The 22,303-nt window shown below is 38.6% G+C and overlaps 1 protein-coding gene across 1 annotated transcript in view; it reads left to right on the top strand.

The window, feature by feature from the left end:
• Positions 1-22,303, top strand: part of Bulli (regulator of MON1-CCZ1 complex protein bulli) — a 214,775-nt gene that overhangs the window by 14,872 nt on the left and 177,600 nt on the right. Inside the window, exon 2 of the mRNA XM_067141454.2 lies at positions 16,668-16,829. Coding sequence (XP_066997555.1) covers positions 16,668-16,829 — 162 coding nt within the window. The remainder of the gene's footprint in view (positions 1-16,667; positions 16,830-22,303) is intronic.

Below are 22,303 nucleotides of genomic sequence, written 5' to 3'. Positions count from 1 at the left end.
CCCTGTCTCCTACCCACCCATTAGGATCTAGAAATTTCACTCCCAGTTTCCCACATACCCACTTCATAGTCTCATTTAAATCCCCAATCACCCTCCAGTCAGTATCTCTCCTACACAGTATTCCACTAATAACAATCTCCGCTTTCTTAAACTTCACCCGTGCTGCATTTACCAGATCCCACACATCTCCGACTGTGTTGGTACTTATATCAGCTTGCCTTACATTGTTGGTACCAACGTTAAACACTACCACCTTCTCCTTCCCCTCCTCCTTCTCTTCTACTTTCCTCAACATCTGCCTCAACCTAATTCCTGGATAACATTCTACCCTGGTTCCCTTTCCTCCACACACTTTCCCCACGTGTCTAACAATGGAATCCCCCATGACCAGAGCCTCAACCCTACCCACCTCATTTGATCCCCTCCCCTCCTGGTCAGCCCTATCTTTCCTGATAGCTGCAGAAGCTACTTCCTCCTCCCTTTTCTCCTTCCCATGACCCTGTTCCACCTGTCTTTTGCTATCCTCTACTCTACATTTCCCTTACCTACCTTTTCCCTTCCTCCTACTTCCACACATCTCAGCAACAGTTCTCTGTCCCTCATCTTCCCTCTGTTTTTCTACCTGGAGTGACTCATACCGATTTCGCACAGACACCTGTCCTGAATTCTGATCCTGAATAGAGCGCTTAGCCTGCAATCTCCTTCCCCTTAGAACATTAGACCACCTGTCTTCTACAACTCCCCCCTTTCCTTCCCCTCCCTTTTGTACACCTACTGTAACCTGTACATTGTTTGAGGGAGTCCTATCTTCCTTCCTGTCTTCTGTGAGAATCCTAATTATCTCCCTCAAACTCTCCAACTCCTCCCTCATACCCCTCAATGCCTCGCCACACCCACAGTTCTTACACTCGCGCTCCTTAGCCATTCTTTACGGAAAAAATGAAAATAAATATAAAATAACTTATTTGCAAAAAATAAATGAACGGAGGGATATATTGTCTGGGATAGTACTCAAAGATGACACAACAATAAGGTAATTAATATATGACTACACTACAATACAACTTAGTCGTACTCTATTTTTTATCCTACAACCCCCAACAGGATAAAAACTGCTGTTAGTTACTGAATATCGAAAGTAATACACAAGAACTACACAATTCCAAACTTCAATTAAGCCTATCCTAATTATAACAACAGATTTTTAGTAAGAGTTTCTATGGATACCTCTATTACACCAGTACTACACAAATATTTTACAATAATAAAATAAGAGCACTAAATTCTAATAGGATATTACTTGTATACTACTGTACAGTACACTACAGTAATTTTTAAACTACTTTCAGACGTATCCTAATTACGATAGCAGTACCGTGTGTCACTACTAAGCACAAACAGAAATGAAATTTGCAAGAACTTCTGTACTCAAAGATTACCAACAAAGCTAAATGCTTAGACAAATTATTATTAGTACTACGCTCTAATAGATACACACGAAAGATAACACACAAATATAGCAGGCAAGATACGGCACTATCTAAATGTACTGTATCTACACTACAATTTTCAGCTGAAGTGTGGTTATATGAACTTTTACCGCTGGTGGATTAGTATTATTTTCCCTATTACGCGGGACAGAGAATAAGTGTGTCCTTAAATGCTGAGAATAAGAGGTTGTCTACTATAATTTCTGTTAAAACCCCGCCAGGGGCTTGAAGTGCAATATTATTGGGATATAGGAATTTGATTATTAACTTTTACTCGATGAATAAACGAAGGTGGAAAGTACAAAGTATGCAGGGAACTAAGACTACAAATTATCGGAATAATGAATCAGCTGACTTTGTATTTATTTACACTACTATCATGTGCATGTAGCAACAATCATCAACAATTCAAAAAGCTGTTAAGTACCATAATTATCCAGTGAAGTTACCGTGAATGAATTCTCTTTAACTTCTCTTTAAATCAATGTTTACAGGTTTATCATGTTATTTAATATAATAAATTATTACCTTCGTGATAGTTTAAACGGATATCTGTACGAAATATTGGAAAAGTAGCGGCGGAAATTAGTATCGCTACATGAGGAAAACCATGGTTATACTTTACCAGCAATTAGTACCATTATGAGGGGCCGGTGACCTGGATTTTGGACCCCTTTTGACAAAAAGCATCACTGATTTAGGATTTTGCTTTGGAAACAGTCCCTTGTTCAGTTTTTGCCATTTTAATTGATTTTTATAGGATGGCAGGTCAGACCCACTGATTGTTTGTAAGTTTATAATCATTATTCAGTGATGTCTTTTTGAATTCTTGTCGGTGGATGGATTTTGGAATTATTTTAATTTTCATTATTATGAATTGGATTTGCTGATTATTTAAAATTCATATTAATTCATTCATTCATTCTTCATTATCATGCTTTGAATTCTGGTCACTGGATGAATTTTGAAATTTTAATTGTCATTACATTTCATCCTATCTCGTACCATCAGGGTCCGATGACCTCGATGTTAGGCCCCCGTAAACAACAAGCATCATTTTCATCATCACACATTCATGTTTATTACCTTTACATGCTGAAATTTTCTGGGCACAAAAATGAATCACATTTTGTTGAAGCTGGTTCTAATCTTCTGAAAAGCATTTTAAGCTTCTCCGCAATCGGTTTTTAGGTAGTAATAATAATGTTATTTGTTTTACGTCCCACTAACTACTTTTTAAGGTCTTCGGAGACGCCGAGGTGCCGGAATTTAGTCCTGCAGGAGTTCTTTTACGTGCCAGTAAATCTACCGACACGGGGCTGTCGTATTTCAGCACCTTCAAATACCACCGGACTGAGTCCAGGATCAAACCTGCCAAGTTGGGGTTAGAAGGCCAGCGCCTTAACCGTCTGAGCCACTCAGCCCGGCGGTTTTTAGGTAGTAAATGAGGCACTGTTTTCTCAGTTGTATATTACGACAGTTAGATAATAGTCCTCAAAATGAGGAGAAAGTTAATTTATTGCCAAGGTTTTGTCTTTATTGTAAATAAGATCCATCAACACTGAATTGGAGTTCCTCTGCACTTTCCTAACAGTATTGTGCTAGAAACATTCCTAGTCACATATCCACTCACGTATGTCAGAGATGAAATTTTTATGGAATTCTAGTGAGAAGCTTGAAAATAAAATGCATGACTGATAAATGAAATGATTTACCTGATATGCAATAATTTCTTATGTTTTATCAGTCATATTGGGTTAAAAATTATGTTCTATTTTATACTCACACAAGAAATGTTTCAGATCATGAAACTACCTTCATGTAGTAGTTTTAGGTAGGAGATAGGGTTATTTTCTAACATCACAGGGAGAATGCCACCAAAAAGAAAATGTTCTTATCTCCAGTCAGTGTTTGATGTAGAAGGTCCGATAATGACCTACCCGTACCAGTAATTTTATTTTATTCGTTATGAATGTAACGGCCAGCCCCGTGGTGTAGGGGTTGCGTGCCTGCCTCATACCCGGAGGCCCCGGGTTCGATTCCCAGCCAGGTCAGAGATTTTTACCTGGACCTGAGGGCTGGTTTGAGGTCCACTCAGCCTACGTGATTAGAATTGAGGAGCTATCTGACGGTGAGATGGCGGCCCCAGTCTAGAAAGCCAAGGATAACGGCCAAGAGGATTCGTCGTGCTGACCACACGACACCTCGTAATCTGCAGGCCTTCGGGCTGAGCAGCGGTCGCTTGGTAGGCCAAGGCCCTTCAAGGGCTGTAGTGCCATGAGGTTTTATTTTTTATGAATGTAACGCGTTTACAATCAGACATAAACATCTGTCCCATATGTTTGTCTTAGTCCTCTGAAGCAGTACTTGACTGAATCAATTCTGAATGCCCTTGTTGCCATTAAAAAAAAAAAAGCCAACACAGTACGTCATGGAGTAAGTGGTTATTTTGATTGCTTCGTTAGTTTAATTTCAAAGGAATTTCTTGCCTGCAATTTCATTTCCTTGGTCTGCTTTTCATGTAGGCCTATGTGGGAGAATCATCTTCGAACCAGTGAAGTCTCCGATTGACAGCAGTAGAAAATATCATCTTGCTTTCACTTGATTTTATTTATTTTAAATTTTTAGAAAGAATTTAATATAAGGGTCCACCTATTCAATACTTGATGGAGGCTGTTCGCATTAAATAGCCATGTTAAAACTAGTACACGTTTCAGACCCCTGTAATGTGAATATCTTCAATCAAGTATTGAATAGGTGGACCCTTATAGTAAATTCTTTCTAAGAATTTGATATAAATACTATTAATGTCAGTACAGAACTGAAAATACCAGGCGAGTTGGCTGTGGGGTTAGGGGCACACAGCTGTGAGCTTGCGTCCAGGATATAGTGGGTTTGAACTCCACTGTTGGCAGCCCTGAAGGTGGTTTTCCGTGGTTTTCCATTTTAACACCAGGCAAATGTACCTTAATTAAGGCAACGGCTGCTTCCTTGCCTATCCCATCATCGCCATGAGACATATCTGTGTCGGTGCGACGTAAAGCATATAGCAGAAGAAGAAAAAAAAGGAACTGAAAATGAAATTTATAATTTGATTTCTTATCGAGCTTTCGTGTATTGTTGACATCCTGAAGAGTGGACTAGGTTTTGAAATAAATCATGTGTATTTAATAGTGGCACCTGTGGAGAGAGATGAGAGATTAATCAAAGCTAAAATAAGCCTAAATGGAGAAACTCAAACTGTAATCCAAGTTTATGCTCCCCAGCAGGGTTGTAGCGATGACCAAAAAGCAAGCTTCCTAGAAAAACTAGAGGACATCATTGATGAAGAGAACATAATGATAATTGGGGATTTTAATGCCCAGGTAGGAACTGATAGGTCAGGTTATGAAGGCATTATTGGTCCATATGGATTTGGTAATAGAAATCAGGAGGGTGAACTTCTACTTGATCTCTGTACTCGAAACCAACTTCTAGTGAAGAACTCGTGGTTTCAGAAACGGGAAAGCCACAAGATAACGAGATACAGCTGGGATGGTCAATATAGATCAGTGATAGACCTTATCATCACAGATAAGTCAAGTGGAGAAAAGGTGCATGATGTAAAAGTGATACCTAGTGAGAGCCTTGATAGTGACCATAGACTCCTCATTGCAGACCTAAAAGTCACCAAACCTATTATTAAAGTAAACAAGAAGAAAAAACCACAAATTAAAGACTGGAAATTGTAAGATGTGGAAATCAAACAGCAGTTTCAAGAGGAAATCAGAGCTAAAATACCAACAACAGACACAAAGAAAGATAATGAAGAATGGAATGATTTTAAGGCAAGTCTGGTTGGTAGTGCAGATAAAATATGTGGAAGAACAAGCAGAAGAGTGAGAGAGAAAAGAACATCTTGGTGGAATGATAAAGTGAAAGAAGCCATATTGAAAAGGAATAAAGCCAAAAAACTTCTTGATGGGGCTAAGTCTGACAGAAGAATCAACAGTAACCAAATAGACAACAATAAATTGGAAGAGATGGCAAAGGAATATAGATACAGAAAGTTGGAAGTCAAGAGAATTGTACGGGAAGAAAAAGAGAAAAGTTGGAAAGAATTTACAACTAAACTGGAAGAAGACAATAAAGGGAATATGAGAATGATATATGGAATAGTAAAAAGTAAAAGATCAGATAAAGAAACAATTACAGCTCTGGAGACAGCAGATGGGAATATAATTCGCAATATGAAAGATATCACGGATACAATGGGGCAGTATTTTGACAAGCTCCTAAATGGCCCTAAAGAGATCTCTGTTGAGGATGTAGGACAGAAAACAATAGAGGAAGATATCCCAATTAAATGGACAGAAGTAGAGCAAGCTCTCCATAGGATGAGAAGTGGTAAGTCAGCAGGAGCTGATGAAATTACAGCTGACATGATTAAAGCTGCTGGTCTGCCAGGAATACAGTGGCTGCATAGAGTTCTCAGAACAATATGGAAAGATAACGAAATACCTGAAGATTGGACAAAAGGGGTGATAGTTCCTATCTTGAAGAAAGGGAGTAGAAGGAAAAGTGAGAATTACAGAGGCATTACCCTCTTATCACACGGCCTTAAAATTATGGAGAAGATCATTGAAGCCAGAGTAAGGGATATACTAGAGCCTACCTTAGAAGAGGAACAACATGGCTTTAGGACTGGAAGAAGCACAACAGATCTGATATTTGCTTTGAGGATGTTGGGAGAGAAACACTGGGAAAGAGGAAAAGACCTAATTATTGTGTTTATGGACCTTGAAAAGGCGTATGATAATGTTCCTAGATCAACTATTTGGAAAAGTCTTAGAAAACTTGGTGTACCGGAGTACCTTATTAGGAAGATCCAAATGCTATATACTAATTGTAAAAGCTGTGTCAGAATTGGAGATGGTCACTCTGAATGATTCAATACAACCAAAGAAGTACAACAGGGAAGTGCCTTATCACCTCTTCTATTCATAGCAGTTATAGATACCATTTTAAAGGAACTAAAAGGAAAAGGTAATAAAGATCTTCAGGCTCTGGTGTTTGCAGACGATGTGGCAATATGGGATGAAACAGAGGAGGGAGTGCAAAATAATCTGAATACATGGTGTAAGAAGTTTGATGATTATGGAATGAAATTGAACCCATCAAAAACAGTAGCATTGAAAATCAGCAGACATAATACAGAATGCAACATAAAAATACAGGACCACCAAGTTGAAGTAGTACACCAATTCAGTTATTTAGGAAGTGTAATGGCCAGTAATAACAGAGCTGAGATAGAAATAACAAACAGAGTAACCAAAGGCTCTAACTTTTACAGTATCGTTAGACACCTACTATGGGATGAGAAGGTCCCACAAAGAACAAAAATGACCCTATAAAAGTCATATTTCATTCCCATCCTTACATATTCTCTGAAAAACCTTCACACTAACATCAAAGGATTGTAGTAGGATTCAAGCCTGTGAAATGAAATTTCTTAGAACTGCCCTCCAAAAGACCCGACTTGATCATGTGAAAAATGATGAGATCCGATCTAACATAGGTCTAAATGAATCGATGGAGGAAAGACTTAGGTCATCTAGACTTAAATGGTTTGGGCATGTTAAACGAATGAATAGCACAAGGTTACCATGTGCTTATTTGGAAAAGAGAATAACAGGTAGAAGACCAGCTGGAAGACCAAGAAGAAGATGGATGGACCAACTGAGGGAAGACGTGGAGAGAAGAGGATGTAATTGGGAATCTGTCTTGGACAACAAAATCTTTTTGAATAGGCAACTTTGGAAGACGCTCGTTTTCAAACACCCTACCCGGCTCGCTGGAAGGGCAAACCGATGATGATGATGATGACCTGTGGAGGGTGGTTACCTAGTTATACTTCCTCTTAAAATAAAAATCACCACCACCATAGTGGCACCTGCTTATATTAAGAATTTCACGTGCTGTAGTTACTTCCTGTGAGAATAATTGTTTTGCCCACTTTACATTTTTTTAAAAAGTTATTTGGTTGAATTTGCTTTTTACTAAAAAATACATCTTCATGATATTTGCTGGCTGCTATTCATACTAATTCACTACATGTTCTCCCATTATAGCCTCTGTGCTTTCATATATTGTTCTTTCATGTAGCTATGAGAGTAAGATGACACTTATCGAAGGAAAGCTGAAAGGTGCACGACATATTTCATATTGCTCCCATGAGAAGATCATCAGTGACACATGTATTATGTGATTGTCAGTTAGTAATTGAATAACATAGAACCTGCATTCTTCTACTTTCTTAATAACACATTTAGTCAGCATGTGGAATTGCAAGTCAAGTAGGTTTTTGATGAAGAACTATGTAACTGGAATTTTGTATTTTGTTGAGTGATCACAAAGTACAAAGTCCAACAATCTGTTTTCTGAATTTAGTTTACTCTTTATGACTTCATTTGGTTCCTATCTTTGTTAGTGTTTAGTATCTAATCTCTTAAGTTAGCAATGTGCATTAGGCACATAACTCCTTCCAAAGAACACATCAAGTTTTTTGTCACATAACAGTGAATATTTTATTTACATATTTTTGTAGACTACTAAACTGCATAATAGTGATACTTCTGTAGGTTTTCAGCTTAGTAATTGTAGTTAAATTTGATTAAGCTTTAGACTCTGTTCTGAAAGGAGGTGTCACCCAGGAAATGAGAAAAAGCACGATTATTGGGAAGTTTCATTACTTGTTTTCTTATGTAATTAGACACCATTGGTGTGCACTAGTGTCATAAAATACTCTGCTTGATCATATGCTCTTTCCATCTTGCATTAACTTTCTAGAATTTTTCATTTTTACAAGTTTCCTTACTTTGCACTGACACAGATAGGTCTTATGGCAACGATGGGACAGGTAAGGGCTAGGAGTAGGAAGGAAGAGGCTGTGCCCTTAATTAAAGTATAGCCCCAGCATTTGCGTGGTGTCAAAATGGGAAACCACGGAAAATCATTTTCAGGGCTGCCGACAGTGGGGTTCGAACCCACTATCTCCTGAATACTGGATACTGGCTGTACTTACGCAACTTCAACTATCAAGCTCGGTTTTCTAGAAACGGAACACTGTACTGAAGTTATTAGTTGTACTACCTATCAATTTTTTTTTTTTTTTTTTTTTTAGATCCTAAGGTACTGAAATTTCTCTCCCATTGGAGTCTTTTCACATGCCAGTGAATTTGTTATCACTTGACTGTCTGCACCTTCAGATACTACCGAACAGAGCTAGGATCTAATCTGCTACATATGGGTCAGAAAGCTAGCACTCTACTATCTGAGCCAAGTTCATCATGCTTTGTTTTCTGTTCTTTTGTTACAGGTGCATGTCTTACTATTGCAGTGTAGAGATTGTTTTAGACGGTAACTTATGCCATTGATTACAGGAAAGTACGTTGGGGATACTGTCAGTTTCAAAGAATTTTCTTATTGTAGTTTGGTTTGTAATCATTTCCAAAAAAAAATGTTCACTGCAGATGTCCAAAGAGTTCATTGTAACATTTTGTTTGAAATCCTTTTGTGATATACCTCTGGGCCTTTTATCTTATTACTGTCTGGCCTATTGGAAGTTTGTGGTAGTTAATACGTATAGTCCTCACCTTGTTTTTACTTAGAGGCATGCAGCAGTATATCACATGTAATACTGAAGTTATAATTAGGTCTGCTCATTACTAACAAATATCAAGTACTATACAGATAAGAGTGGTAGAAAATAAATAATTTTGTTCATTTCATCATTCAATCATCTACTCCTCTAAGAATGGTAATTAGAAAATATGTTTGCCATTACATTTCTTCTTACATTGAATAATTTACACAGTCAAATTTAAATAACACTAATGATTTTTTTCTTTTTTTGCTAGTGGCTCCACGTCGCACCGACACAGATAGGTCTTATGGCGACGATGGGATAGGAAAGGGTTAGGAGTGGGAAGGAAGCAGTCATGGCCTTAATTAAGGTACAGCCCCAGCATTTGCATGGTGTGAAAATGGGAAGCCACGGAAAACCATCTTCAGGGCTGCCAGCAGTGGGGTTCGAACCCACTGGATTTTAACTACTGCTCCGATCTCAGACAGCCTTTCCTTATGCTGTGTTTGTACTTCTTAATCCACCATGAATCTTTTATAACATTTATAACCTGTCTACAGACAGAACTCGTATTAAACTTTTTAGCCTAGCAATACCAGCTTTCTGCCGATCAGATGCTTATTAAACTCATCAATACTTGTACATTCCCTAGAGATTTCCTAAATTCACATTTAGTGAATAATAGTTCTTCTACTGCTTTTCCCACACCCTGCTAGAGTGATGGGTGCAATCTGTGTTACAAGTGAGGACTTGGCCTGTTTTACAGCTGGATGCCATTTCTGATGCCAACCATATGTAGAAGGATGTATTCACTATTATGTGTTTCTGTGGTAATTGGTACTGTAGTGCATTGTGTGTGAATGAAGATGAGAGTGTTTGGACAAACATAATCACCCAGTCCCCGAATCAGAGGAATTAACCAGACACGATTAAAGTCTCCAATTCGGCCATGACTCGGACCTGAGACCCTCAGAAATGAAGGCTTTGGTGCTAACCATTAAGCCAAGGAGCTGGATGTCAGTTACTATAAACCGTCCACCTATGACTATTTCTTGATAGATGCAGTATTTTTGCTTCCACCTCTTGGTATTCACCGTAGCAGAATGTTGTTTCTACTGAAGTCTCCATCTCATTTATGGCTGTGATGGTATGGAAACTACTGAGGTGTGGGTGATGCTGAGTAATGACACTCTCAGAGCATGACTACTGCATCTGGATGCTGTGAAAGGTGCTAACTACAGGGCCAGTCCTGTTGCAACAGCACTTTTTGGTTCAGTGAGGAAAGCAGTGGCTAACCACATTACTCCTCATCTTGCCTAGTATACCTCATTGGTTTTTGCACTTTCTGCATAACTGTATAACCTTTGGTGGTGATATTTGAGGATCCAGCCTGCCCTTGGGTTGATGACTTGACTTACAGATCATAAACTGATACCAATGGTACCATTTACAAGATTTATGCTGGAAGAACCCATTTACAGTTACTAATCCCACATCAGGACAGAAATCCAGTAAGTATGTCCCTTTCCTTTTAGTTTCCACATCTTTCTCTTTTCCACACACACACCCATCACCATGTCATACTCCTCCATTGCATTTAAATAATTGATTAGCATACTGTGCTATTTCTGGTGTGAACCTTCGTTAACACTTCATTCAGTACCTCATAAAATATGTATACATCTTCCTCATGTTTTCCTTCACATATTGAATAACCTGACACAATGCAAACCCTCTGACTACCAAATTTACTCATATCACTTGTCCATTTAATGGTTGTTCACTGTCTAATTACTGTCTAATTTGACTTCCTAATCAAACTATTTAGGTCTTCGAGTGCACTCTTGACAGATTCTTAGTCATCAAATGACCGAAAGCCAAAATATATGAAAAATTACAGCACAACTGATATAATCTATTCACCACAGTACCTAGTGAAGAAATGCTCTAAGAAGACCAAACAGTTCCTGCTCATTTTCTTGGACCACAAGAAGACCTTCGATCGTGTACCACATGACTTGATTTGTCTTGCACTTTAACAAGATGGTGTCCCAGAGTACCTTGTGATTTGGCTGCATACAAGAAAATATGTCCAAGCCACTGCAGCACTGTCAGATAACTATTGAATTATGGTAACTGTCTGGATTTGGGCCTGTCACCACTTCTTTACATCCTTGTGATCGATATGGCAGACCTGTGCCAGCTGATACCCTGGATCCTTCTCTGTACTGATGACATCATACCAGCTGTTGAAAAAAGCTTGATCTTCAACATCAAAGCTATGAATATAAGATCCATCGATGTAACATGATTATAAAAAGAAACTACAGTGGAAACTGTGATATCTCAAATCACCTCTGGAGCTAAATTTTATTTTGAGTTATCGAGAATGCTGTTTTTGAGCCTGTATAGCACATGATTGAATCATATGCATCTATGGGCTTATAGTGACAGTATTTAAAAATATAAATCAAACTCTTATTTTATGGTGTCACTTTCATTACAACACGTATTATAGTAATTTTTATTTTTAGAACCGAGCAAGTTGGCTGTGCAGGTAGGGGTGTGCAGCTGTGAGTCTGTATTTGGGAGATAGTAGGTTCGAACCCCACTGCCGGCAGCCCTGAAGATGGTTTTCTGTGGTTTCCCACGTTCACACCAGGCAAATGCCAGGGCTGTACCTTAATTAAGGCCACGACTGCTTCCTTCAGACTCCTATCCCTTTCCTATCCCTTCGTCGCTATAAGACCTATCTGTGTTGGTGCTACGTAAAGCAGATTGAAAAAAAAAAAAAAAAACTTGTTAAAAGACAATACAGTAGTGAAATGAGAACCATACCTCCGTTACCACCTTTGGGGAAAAAATTCCATTAGTCTCTTCTGTTTTTGCTGTTAACTTTAGTTTCTTCCACATACTTTTCAACAACATTTATTGCTGTGAAAACATTTGTCATTTACATCTGACTGATTCTGTATGTAGGATCGAAGAATAGCCACTGCACTTAATGCCTGGTGTGCTGACTGTACAGGAGAAGGCAGCCCCAACTCTTTTTGTTGGGAATCATCATCATCATCATCTTCTTGTTCTTTGCTCGGCAGCAGTGTTAAGCGTATCGGCTTGGCCACTTTGAAGTCAGTCACCTTTGCAGTTAATAAGCTGCTGATCCTCCACCCATTCTTCAGCAACAGGAGTGAATTCCTTCTCTTCATGTTCTGAAGCACCTCAGTCCCCTGTCAAAAATCCTGCTTTGCGGAAGCAGTTTACAATTTTGTTTGAGTCAACGTGACGATTCTGTGAGTTTTGTAGTTGGGGCGTGAGATACGTCTATTCATGTTAACGAGGAATACACCCACAGTATCCCCTGCCTGTCGTAAGAGATGAGCAAAAGGGGTGACCAAGGGATGATCGCATTAGAACCATGAAACTACTTGTTATTAGTACCATCATGCGTGGAACACCATGGGTCGCGTTTACTTGGATGTAGTACCACTATGTTACATACACAATAGGTTTGTGATTTATAGCAGCATAGAGCAGTTCACTGTTTGTTTACAGTACCTGTGATTAGTACCACTATATGCGGAACACCACAGGCTTTCGTTGCCTGTGATTTGTACTATTATGTGAGAAACATAACGGGTCTGGGCAATGCCTGTGATTAGAGCCACTATATGAGCAACACCATGGGTCTGCGTTGCCTGTGATCAGTACCCACTACGTGAGGAACACCACGGGAATACTGGCGCCCATGATTAGTGCACCTATGTGAGGAACACCATGGGTTTGCGTTGCCTATGAGTGGCACCATTATGTGAGAAATACCATAGGTCTGCGTTACCTGTGCTATGTACAATACTTGTGAGTAGTACCATAATGTTTGGAACACCGTGAGTCTACGCTACTTTTGATTAGTACCACAACATGAGAAATACCGTGGTTCTACTTTGCTAGTGATAAGTACCATTATGAGGGGCCGTTGACCTGGATTTTCGACCCCTTTAGGTAACGGCATAATCGGTTCAGGATTGTACTTTAGAAGCACAGTAATACTAATTTTTTAAGGTGGTTTCTAGGAAGGTGGGGCATTTCGGGTCGGATCCACTGATTATTTTAAATTCATGTTCATCCATTCATTCTTCATCACGACAGTTTGAATTCTGGTCAATGCATTATTTTAGACTTTTAAATTGTCATTATATTTCATCTCATTTCATACCATTAGGGGCCGTAGGGATGTGGCGACCCATTCGCCCAGTGGGCAACCGTTGCAGTCAGCCTCCTGAGCATTGGCGGGTAAACCATAGATCTAGCTGACATGAGGAAATGCTTGTCAGGCAATGACCATCTAGTGCAAAACCAAACACTTGCGTGAAGATCCACGATAGGCCCAGCAAGCCAGTGGTTATATTTTATTGCTTTCAAATGTAAAAAGAGTCTCGGATCAAAGTTATTACCTAATGTGAGACAGTCTTTGAGCAGATCTATCTGGCATGATGGCCAACATGGTTCTGATGATAGACGGATTTGCAACAAAAGAAAAGTATGAATTGGGACCATGAATATATTGACCATAACTGGGAAGACCGAAGAACTCATAGATATGATGCAAAAGAGAAACATATCTATATTGGGTCTGAGTGAAACAAAATGGAGAAAGACCGGTAGCAGGGTTCTCAGAGGTGGCTACAAATTATATTGGTGTGGACTGGAAAAGGAGGCCAAAAATGGTGTGGGATATTTACTGACAAAAGATATGGATATGGATGCTGTTTGAGTCAACGTGACGGTTCTGTGCGTTCTGTAGTTGTGGTGTGAGATTCGCCTATTCATGTTAACGAAGAATACACCCACAGCATCCCCTGCCTGTCATAAGAGATGAGCAAAAGGGGCGACCAAATGATGATCGCATTAGAACAATGAAACTACTTGTTATTAGTACCATCACGCGTGGAACACCATGGGTCGCGTTTACTCATGTAGAACCACTATGTTTCATTGACAACTGCCCTGCTCATCCCAAGAGGCTCATTCAGGAGTTAAAGGCAGTGCTCATGGTCTTCCTGCCATCAAACTTAACGAAAAGGAGTATTTTTCCTCCCTTCACGTTGAAACTTTTTGTCAATACCATGCAGCCAAGATTCGTAAAAGGTTTTTGTCGTCCACGACTTCCAGTTGCTTTTGTACGTGATCCGTAATGACTTAACATCTGAGAAACAGTGAGGCTTCACAGATTTTCCTTTCACTAGAAGTTTTATTTTTTGGTTCCCGTCATATTAGCTCCAAGCATCGCTATAACCCTGTCTTTACCTCACCGACTGCAGCACTTTCACCTGATGTTACCATTTGCACTTTTCCATTCCAAAGTTTAAATTTTCCAGCCACCCACTGCTGACCTGTGTATAGTCATAACCTAAGTATTTAGCAAACTTTTCTGCTTGTTCACGAATTAAGCTACCTGTGATTGGGATGTTTTTGTCTCTCACATGGGTCACCCGCTAAAGCACAGCTTTGATGTTTTAAGTTTCTTCCGCTGTGGTGTAAATCATGATTCATCCACCATGAATATTGTCTTTAGGTGTGATAGATAGTGTGCCAGGAAGATTTCCATACTCAGCTGCAATATCCTTCTTCTTTTTCTGACCTTTTCTACTTCACTTATTACTCTCCTGTTCTCAGTGAAGGTTGACGGCACTTTGACCCTTATCAGTACTATATTTCCTGTCCCAGCTGCATATGGTGTGAATGCAGCAGGGGTGGACAGATAAGCCACTGTGTAAGCATACCAAGGTCGGCTGGGAATACCATGTTCCTGTACATTTAGGAACAATAACACACAAACCACAAATGCTGTATTGCACTGTTATTGTTGTACAAAATGCAAGATACTTAGTATTTTTTGTTTCTAGGGAGGAAAAGTTTGCTTCGAGAAATTGAGAAATTCGTGTAACTGAATTTTGAGTAATAGAGAAGTACACGTGATGAATAGGACATACGGCCAGGAAGTTGAAGTCACTTTGTGATACTGAAAATTCAAGTAATGGAGGTTCGACTGTAAATCTGTGATGTCAGGCCCCCCCAGAAATCAGAACAGTTATGATATACTTTTAGTGACAAATTTAAATACCTTGGATCTAATATTACTGATAATGTCAACTTACCAAAGAGGTCAGTGCAAGAATTAATGCAGTGTGGATAAAATGGTGAGTGATGAAAGGCATCACCTGCGATTCCGGGATGAAAGACCACCTCATATTGAAGATTTATCACACCGTTGTCTATGGTAAAGAACGTTGGCTAACTATGAAGGTGACAGAAATTTGACTAAGTGCCATGGAGACAAAGATGATCAGATGGTCAGCCCTTACCACTAGGTTGGATCCTGTTTCCAACATAAACATTAGAAAATGATTTGACATTATACAGATCCAGTAGAAAATGTATGAAAGCCAACTGTGCTACTTCAGCCTCATGCTTTAGAGGTGTAATGCATTCTCCCTTCTCACAAAAGCTTTCCCTGTTGAGTATTATTTGGTTTTTCACTTATTTCCATTTCGTTTATATCATCTGTTTAACTTTTACAATTTTTTCCAAAGTTGGCTGAACAAATTCTGCTAAAATTATCATTGTCGTCATATGGCCTCTGCTACCCATTTGAAAGGCGTCTGAAGTAGTGCCATATAGGCGGCCTGACTACCAATTTCTGATTATGTTGCTATCTAGCAATGAAGCAGAATTCTGCTGGATGGCTCCTATGGCTGAGTTAATTTAATTTTTTCAGGTGACGTTGAGTACGCCACTAGAGATCATTAACGTGCCAACGACGATATCGAGTGCCATTATTTTCGACTGCCCTTCAAAAATTGACTACGTCAGACAGGATCGAATCTGTAGACTTGGGATCTTGAGTCACTCAGATACTTCTATTATAACACGCATGCTAGCTGCTTCATTTTTTACTTCCACTTGTAGAAGAAAAATATGTGTGGAATTCAAAACTTTGTCTCATTCATTTAATGGTTTGTCAGGTTGAGAATGTTAATTTATACCCTAAACAGAAATGTGGTAAGCTAAATGAGCTGAACTTCCTTCTCTCTCTTCCGGATACACACAAAACCTTGTATTTCTAAATAGTGAATAACATTAAGGATATGCAGTGTAATATTAAGACGACTGTAGTTAGTGCATAAAACAAAGAGCAGATTTAAAATATTTTAAAATATAGATATTAGTCTTGATCATTAATTTTATATTTGTCTTTTATTATCCATCTGATTTGGTAAACCACATGCAGGGAAAATGTTTCTATAAAGAATAGGCTACGTCATTCAAGAGGCTCATTTGTGTTTGTTTGTTTGTTTGTCTGTTGAATTTAGGTAAATTTGGAAAGATCTCCTTTGATTTCCATATTTACTGAAGGATGTGAAATTGTTGTCTCCTCACTACTCAGTGAATGCCTTTTTGGGGATTCTACCCATCAGCCTTTGGGTTCTGTACTGTGCAAATGCAAAATTTTAGTTCAGGTTTTTGATCAGTGTTTTTTCTTTTTTCTTCAGGTCTTTGCCGTCCGATCTGGTGGCGTCACAGGAGTTATTGTTCAAGGTCCTACTGAACAGTCTACGAGAAGTTTCCGAATGGAGGATAAGGGTCCAGTAATTTCCATTAAGTTCTCTCCAGATCAACAGGTCCTAGCAATTCAGCGTACCAAGACATCTGTGGTATGATTTCCAGTAATTTCATTTTTTTTTTAGAACTCTCCTTTAATTTCCACATTTATTGAAGGAGGTGAAATGAATATGATCGGCACATGCCTACACATATACATATATGCATACTGTCCTCGTATCCTATTAAAAAGTTGCCCTAATTAGAAAGTCGGGAGCCATGAGAGATCCACAGGTGTGGAACATTCATGTGCTTGATGGTTGAATAGGAATAGAGAATACTACTATATATGAGTATAAATAAAGCAAGGTATCAGTGATATATAATGGCATTTCTAGGATAGGAATATAGTAAAGAAAACTATTTAAAAATGGAACCTACATTTTATTTACAAAAACTGTTGTGTGTTCTCCCAGGATTCTAATATAGTATGTGAGATTGAATCAAGGTGTAGTAAAGCTAATGCAGTGAGCTCACAGTTGCGATCAACAGTGTTCTGTAAGAAGGAAGTCAGCTCCCAGACGAAACTATCTTTACATCGGTCTGTTTTCAGACCAACTTTGCTTTACGGGAGCGAATGCTGGGTGGACTCAGGATATTTTATTCATAAGTTAAGAAGTGACAACATGAAAGTAGCGAGAATGATTGTTGGTACAAACAGGTGGGAACAATTGCAGGAGGGTACTTGGAATGAGGAGATAAAGGTTAAGTTAGGGATTAACTCAATGGATGAAGCTGTATGCATAAACCGGCTTTGGTGGTGGGATCATGTGAGACGAATGTAGGAAGATAGGTTACCTAGGAGAATAATGGACTCTGTTATGGAGGGTAAGAGGAGTAGAGCGAGACCAAGACAGCGATGGTTAGACTCAGTTTCTAACGATTTAAGGATAAGAGGTATAGAACAAAATGAGGCCACAACACTAGTTGCAAATAGAGGATTATAGTGGCGTTTAGTAAATTAACAGAGGCTTGCAGACTGACTGCTGAAAGGCATAACGGTCTATAATGATTATGTATGCATGTATTAACCTGAATTTGGCAACATGACCACAAAATAATTGAATTCTGATTTAAATCTCACAACCGTTAGTATGAGGCACACAAAACAATAGGCCACACACCACTTGCCACAACGAGAGGTCTCATATAACCTATGCCATGTAACTAACCCGCCCTCTCCTTCAATTCATTAATTAAATTTTATCTAATTTTATTCAGGTTAACTTCATGGACACCACAATGAATTGCAAATTTTACACCAGACACAATGTATCTCTTTTAACCACATCGTCCAGACAGACAGTCCAGACGGTGTCCAACAACATTTCAGCATGATTTTAACAAGCACTACAAGACCATTTCATTTTATTACATTGATTAATGTTGAAACACCATCTAGCAGTTCTGCGTCAGCTGGTGGTTGTTTACAGTAGGGTTCAGTGACTTGCATACGGCTAACACCACTCAAGTAGATTTGGTGATTGACTACAGGATCAACATTTACCCGTTCCCGGTTTATAATTGAAATTGCAGTGATTAGCAGTGATGGAACTAACAGTTCTGTGAATAATAGTGCATGAAAGAGTCTCGATGATGAGCATACTCAAGATGCTAAGAATTTAGAGCCTAGTTTATTCTCATTATTTCATCCCAGTTTTTAATGTCAATTGTATATATTTATTCATTTGTTTTATATCAGTTGTGTGTATGTACATTTGTTTAGTTATTAGTTGTATTAAGGCTGAGGATGGCCAGCCCAGGCTGAAACTAGTGCCTAGTTAATGTAAAGCAAAATATTGCATATTATAGTATTGAAAGGTGGACCATTACAACATTAATTTAATAATTATTGTGAAAGCTTGGATTACTTCAAAAATAAATACATTTCATTTAACTAACTCGTTATATTAAATCGAAGGTTACTTCAAATAAATTATGACCGAGCTCGATAGCTGCAGTCGCTTAAGTGCGGCCAGTATCCAGTATTCGGGAGATAGTAGGTTTGAACCCAACTGTCGGCAGCCCTGAAAATGGTTTTCTGTGGTTTCCCATTTTCACACCAGGCAAATGCTGGGGCTGTACCTTAATTAAGGCCACGGCCGCTTCCTTCCCACTCCTAGCCCTTTCCTGTCCCATCGTCGCCGTAAGACCTATCTGTGTCGGTGCGACGTAAAACAACTAGCAAAAAAAAAAAAATTATGTCTGACTCAGTGTCGTTCATTGAAATTCTCAACTATACATTTATGAACGTAATAAATCTCTACCTGATCATCATGTATTCCTCCTACCAAGAATTTCTATCATCCTTACAAAATTTAAAATAAAAAATTTTTTAGTAATTGTAGTTGATCACAACTTCAGTAAATTGAAATATTCTACTGTTATATTTTATGATGATAAGTCTTTCCCAAAAAACAAAAAACAAAAAAGAACATGTCAATGATATATCTTCTTGAGTTTTAATGGCCTTTTAAACTGTCTTATTTCTGACGAATGTTATACCTGTTTTATATGATTGGGTTACTTCCACTTATTTTTGACAATGTTCTATTGCCTACTTTAAACAATGTTGGACAATGTGTGACAATGTTATATCACTGAGTTTCAATCTCTTCTACACATTTATTAAATATAAAAGTTCAATTTCCATTTCAGAAGAAATTCCTAGGAAATGATGAGATACCACTCAGACATTGGTATTTCTTATACAAAATGTCCATAATGCCAATCCAACATTGCACCCCAATACAAATCACTCGTAAAAATACTGTTTATACCACTCAGACATTGGTATTTCTTATACAAAATGTCCATAATGCCAATCCAACATTGCACCCCAATACAAATCACTCGTAAAAATACTGTTTACAAATTCAACCAATCTACAAATTATATCACACTATAACAGTGAGATACGCATCTAATACAAGTCACTGCCGGCAGCCCTGAAGATGGTTTTCCGTGGTTTCCCATTTTCACACCAGACAAATGTACCTTAATTAAGGCCATGGCTCTTCCATCCCACTCCTAGCCATTTCCTTTACCATCGTTGTCATAAGACCTACCTATGTCGGTGCGACGTGAAACAAATTGTAAAAAAAGAAATTACAAGTCAGATATTATTTATATATTTAAGTATTATTATTAGTGAGATGAATTATAGTTGGGAGTTTTATAAGCTTACCCTCCTGTAAAACAGTCAGTCAAAGAAATATACTCTTCCCTAATATTGCGATTCAGTAAGCATGACTGAAATAAGGTAATGCTGGGCTGATTGGCTCGGATGGTAGAGCGCTGGCCTTCTGACCCCAACTTGGTGGGTTCGATCCTGGCTCAGTCCGATGGTATTTGAAGGTGCTCAAATACATCAGCCTCATGTCGGTAGATTTACTGGCACGTAAAAGAACTCTGGTAGGACTAAATTTGGCACCTCGGCGTCTGCGAAAACTGAAGAAGTATTTAGTGGGATGTAAAGCCAATAACATTATTATTATTATTATTATTATTATTATTATTATTATTATTATTATTATTATTATTATTATTATTATTATTATTATTATTATTATTATTTCTGCCTCTGCCCTTCCTAATCCATATCTCACAAGGCTGATACTATGTAAGGCATAGCATTACTGAAGACTATAATTCCTTAACACATCAACTCAATAATATTCAATCACTCATACCCCTTTATTTAATGGCATTAATTGAGTGGGTTCATAATTACTATATTTGTGATTTTTAATTTACCACAACGGTGATAGGAAAATGATATTGAAAATCATCTTGTACAACTTGAATGGAATATCATACAGCTCAGCATAATACATAGGTTAACCGAGCGAGTGGCCACGTGGTTTAGGGCACGTAGCTGTTGGCTAGCATTCGGGAGATAGTGGGTTAGAATCCCACTGTTGGCAGCCTTGAATATGGTGTTCTGTGGTTTTCCATTTTCACACCAGGCAAATGCTGGACTGGGGCTGTATCTTAATTAAGGCCACGGTCGATTCCTTCCTGCTCCTAGCCCTTTCCTATCCTATTGTCACCATATGACCAATCTGTGTTGGTGCGACGTAAAACAAATTCCCCCCAAAAATTTTTTAAAAAATATATAACTACACCAAATTCTAAGAGAATTGAAAATGGAATATATCTGGATGAATAACTACATTTACAACCATAACCGATTAGAAAAGATGGAAGATATGGGAGATTGTCACTAGTTTACAGGGTACTTAAATTTTAGTAGTCTTCATTCATCCTCCTGGAGTGGTTCAAGTTTCCTTAAGTTGTCCTAAGGTTGTTGATGTTGCTGTTCCTGGACGTCATTCCTGAAGTTAGGACTTCACTTACATGTTTAATGCATCTTCACGGTGCACACTTTAATATCCATCATGCTGTCCAGTCCTCCCTGTAAAGCACGATATAACAATCCCATCTTGGAGGTTAGTTGCTTTATGGACATAGAAATATTCTCCACCTGAAACTAATAAAGAGTACCAAATATGTTCCAATGTTCAGAGTTCCACTAAGATGCTATTTTAAGGAAGTACGTAACTTGCCCTCACTGTTCTCCAAGCCAATACCACTTTAATATTTTCAGGTCAATGAAAGGATGGTGCACACTGAAAGAAAAAAAGGCTATATTGTTATTAATTAGACAAATGAGACAGATTTCCAGTATGCACCAGGTAATTGAAAAATGCTATGAGAGGAATTGACAGTTATACTTCGTAGATCTAGAGAAAGCATATGACAGGGTACCGAGGGAAAAGATGTTCGCCATACTAGGGGACTATGGGATTAAGTATAGATTATTCAAATCAATCAAAGGCATTTATGTTGACAATTGGGCTGCAGTGAGAATTGATGTTAGAATGAGTTCTTGGTTTAGGGTACTTACAACAGTTAGACAAGGCTGTAATCTTTCACCCTTGTTGTTTGTGGTATAATAATAATTTCATGTGGTTATTCCTAGCCGAGTGCAGCCCTTGTGAGGCAGACCCTCCGATGAGGGTGGGCGGCATCTACCATGTGTAGGTAACTGCGTGTTATTGTGGTGGAGGATAGTTTTATGTGTGGTGTATGAGTTGCAGGGATGTTGGGGACAGCACAAACACCCAGCTCCCGGGCCATTGGAATCAACCAATGAAGGTTAAAATCCCCGACCCGGCTGGGAATCGAACCCGGTACCCTCTGAACCAAAGGCCAGTAGGCCGACCATTCAGCCAACGAGTAAGACTGTTGTTTGTGGTGTACATTGACCCATGGATCATCTGCTGAAAGGTATAAAGTGGCAGGGAGGGATTTAGTTTGGTGGAAATGTAGTAAGCAGTCTAGCCTATGCTAACGACTTGGTCTTAATGGCAGATGTGCCGAAAGTCTTCAGTCTAATATCTTGGAACTTGAAAATAGGTGCAATAGGTATCATATTAAAATTAGTCTTATGAAGACTACATTGATGTCAGTACGTAAGAAATCCAAGAGAATTGAATAACAGACTGGTGAAACAAATCTGGAA

This window comes from Anabrus simplex, chromosome 2, assembly GCF_040414725.1.
Source record: "Anabrus simplex isolate iqAnaSimp1 chromosome 2, ASM4041472v1, whole genome shotgun sequence".
NCBI classification, from domain to species: Eukaryota; Metazoa; Arthropoda; class Insecta; order Orthoptera; family Tettigoniidae; genus Anabrus; species Anabrus simplex.
This window is presented reverse-complemented; position numbering and strand designations above follow the sequence as displayed.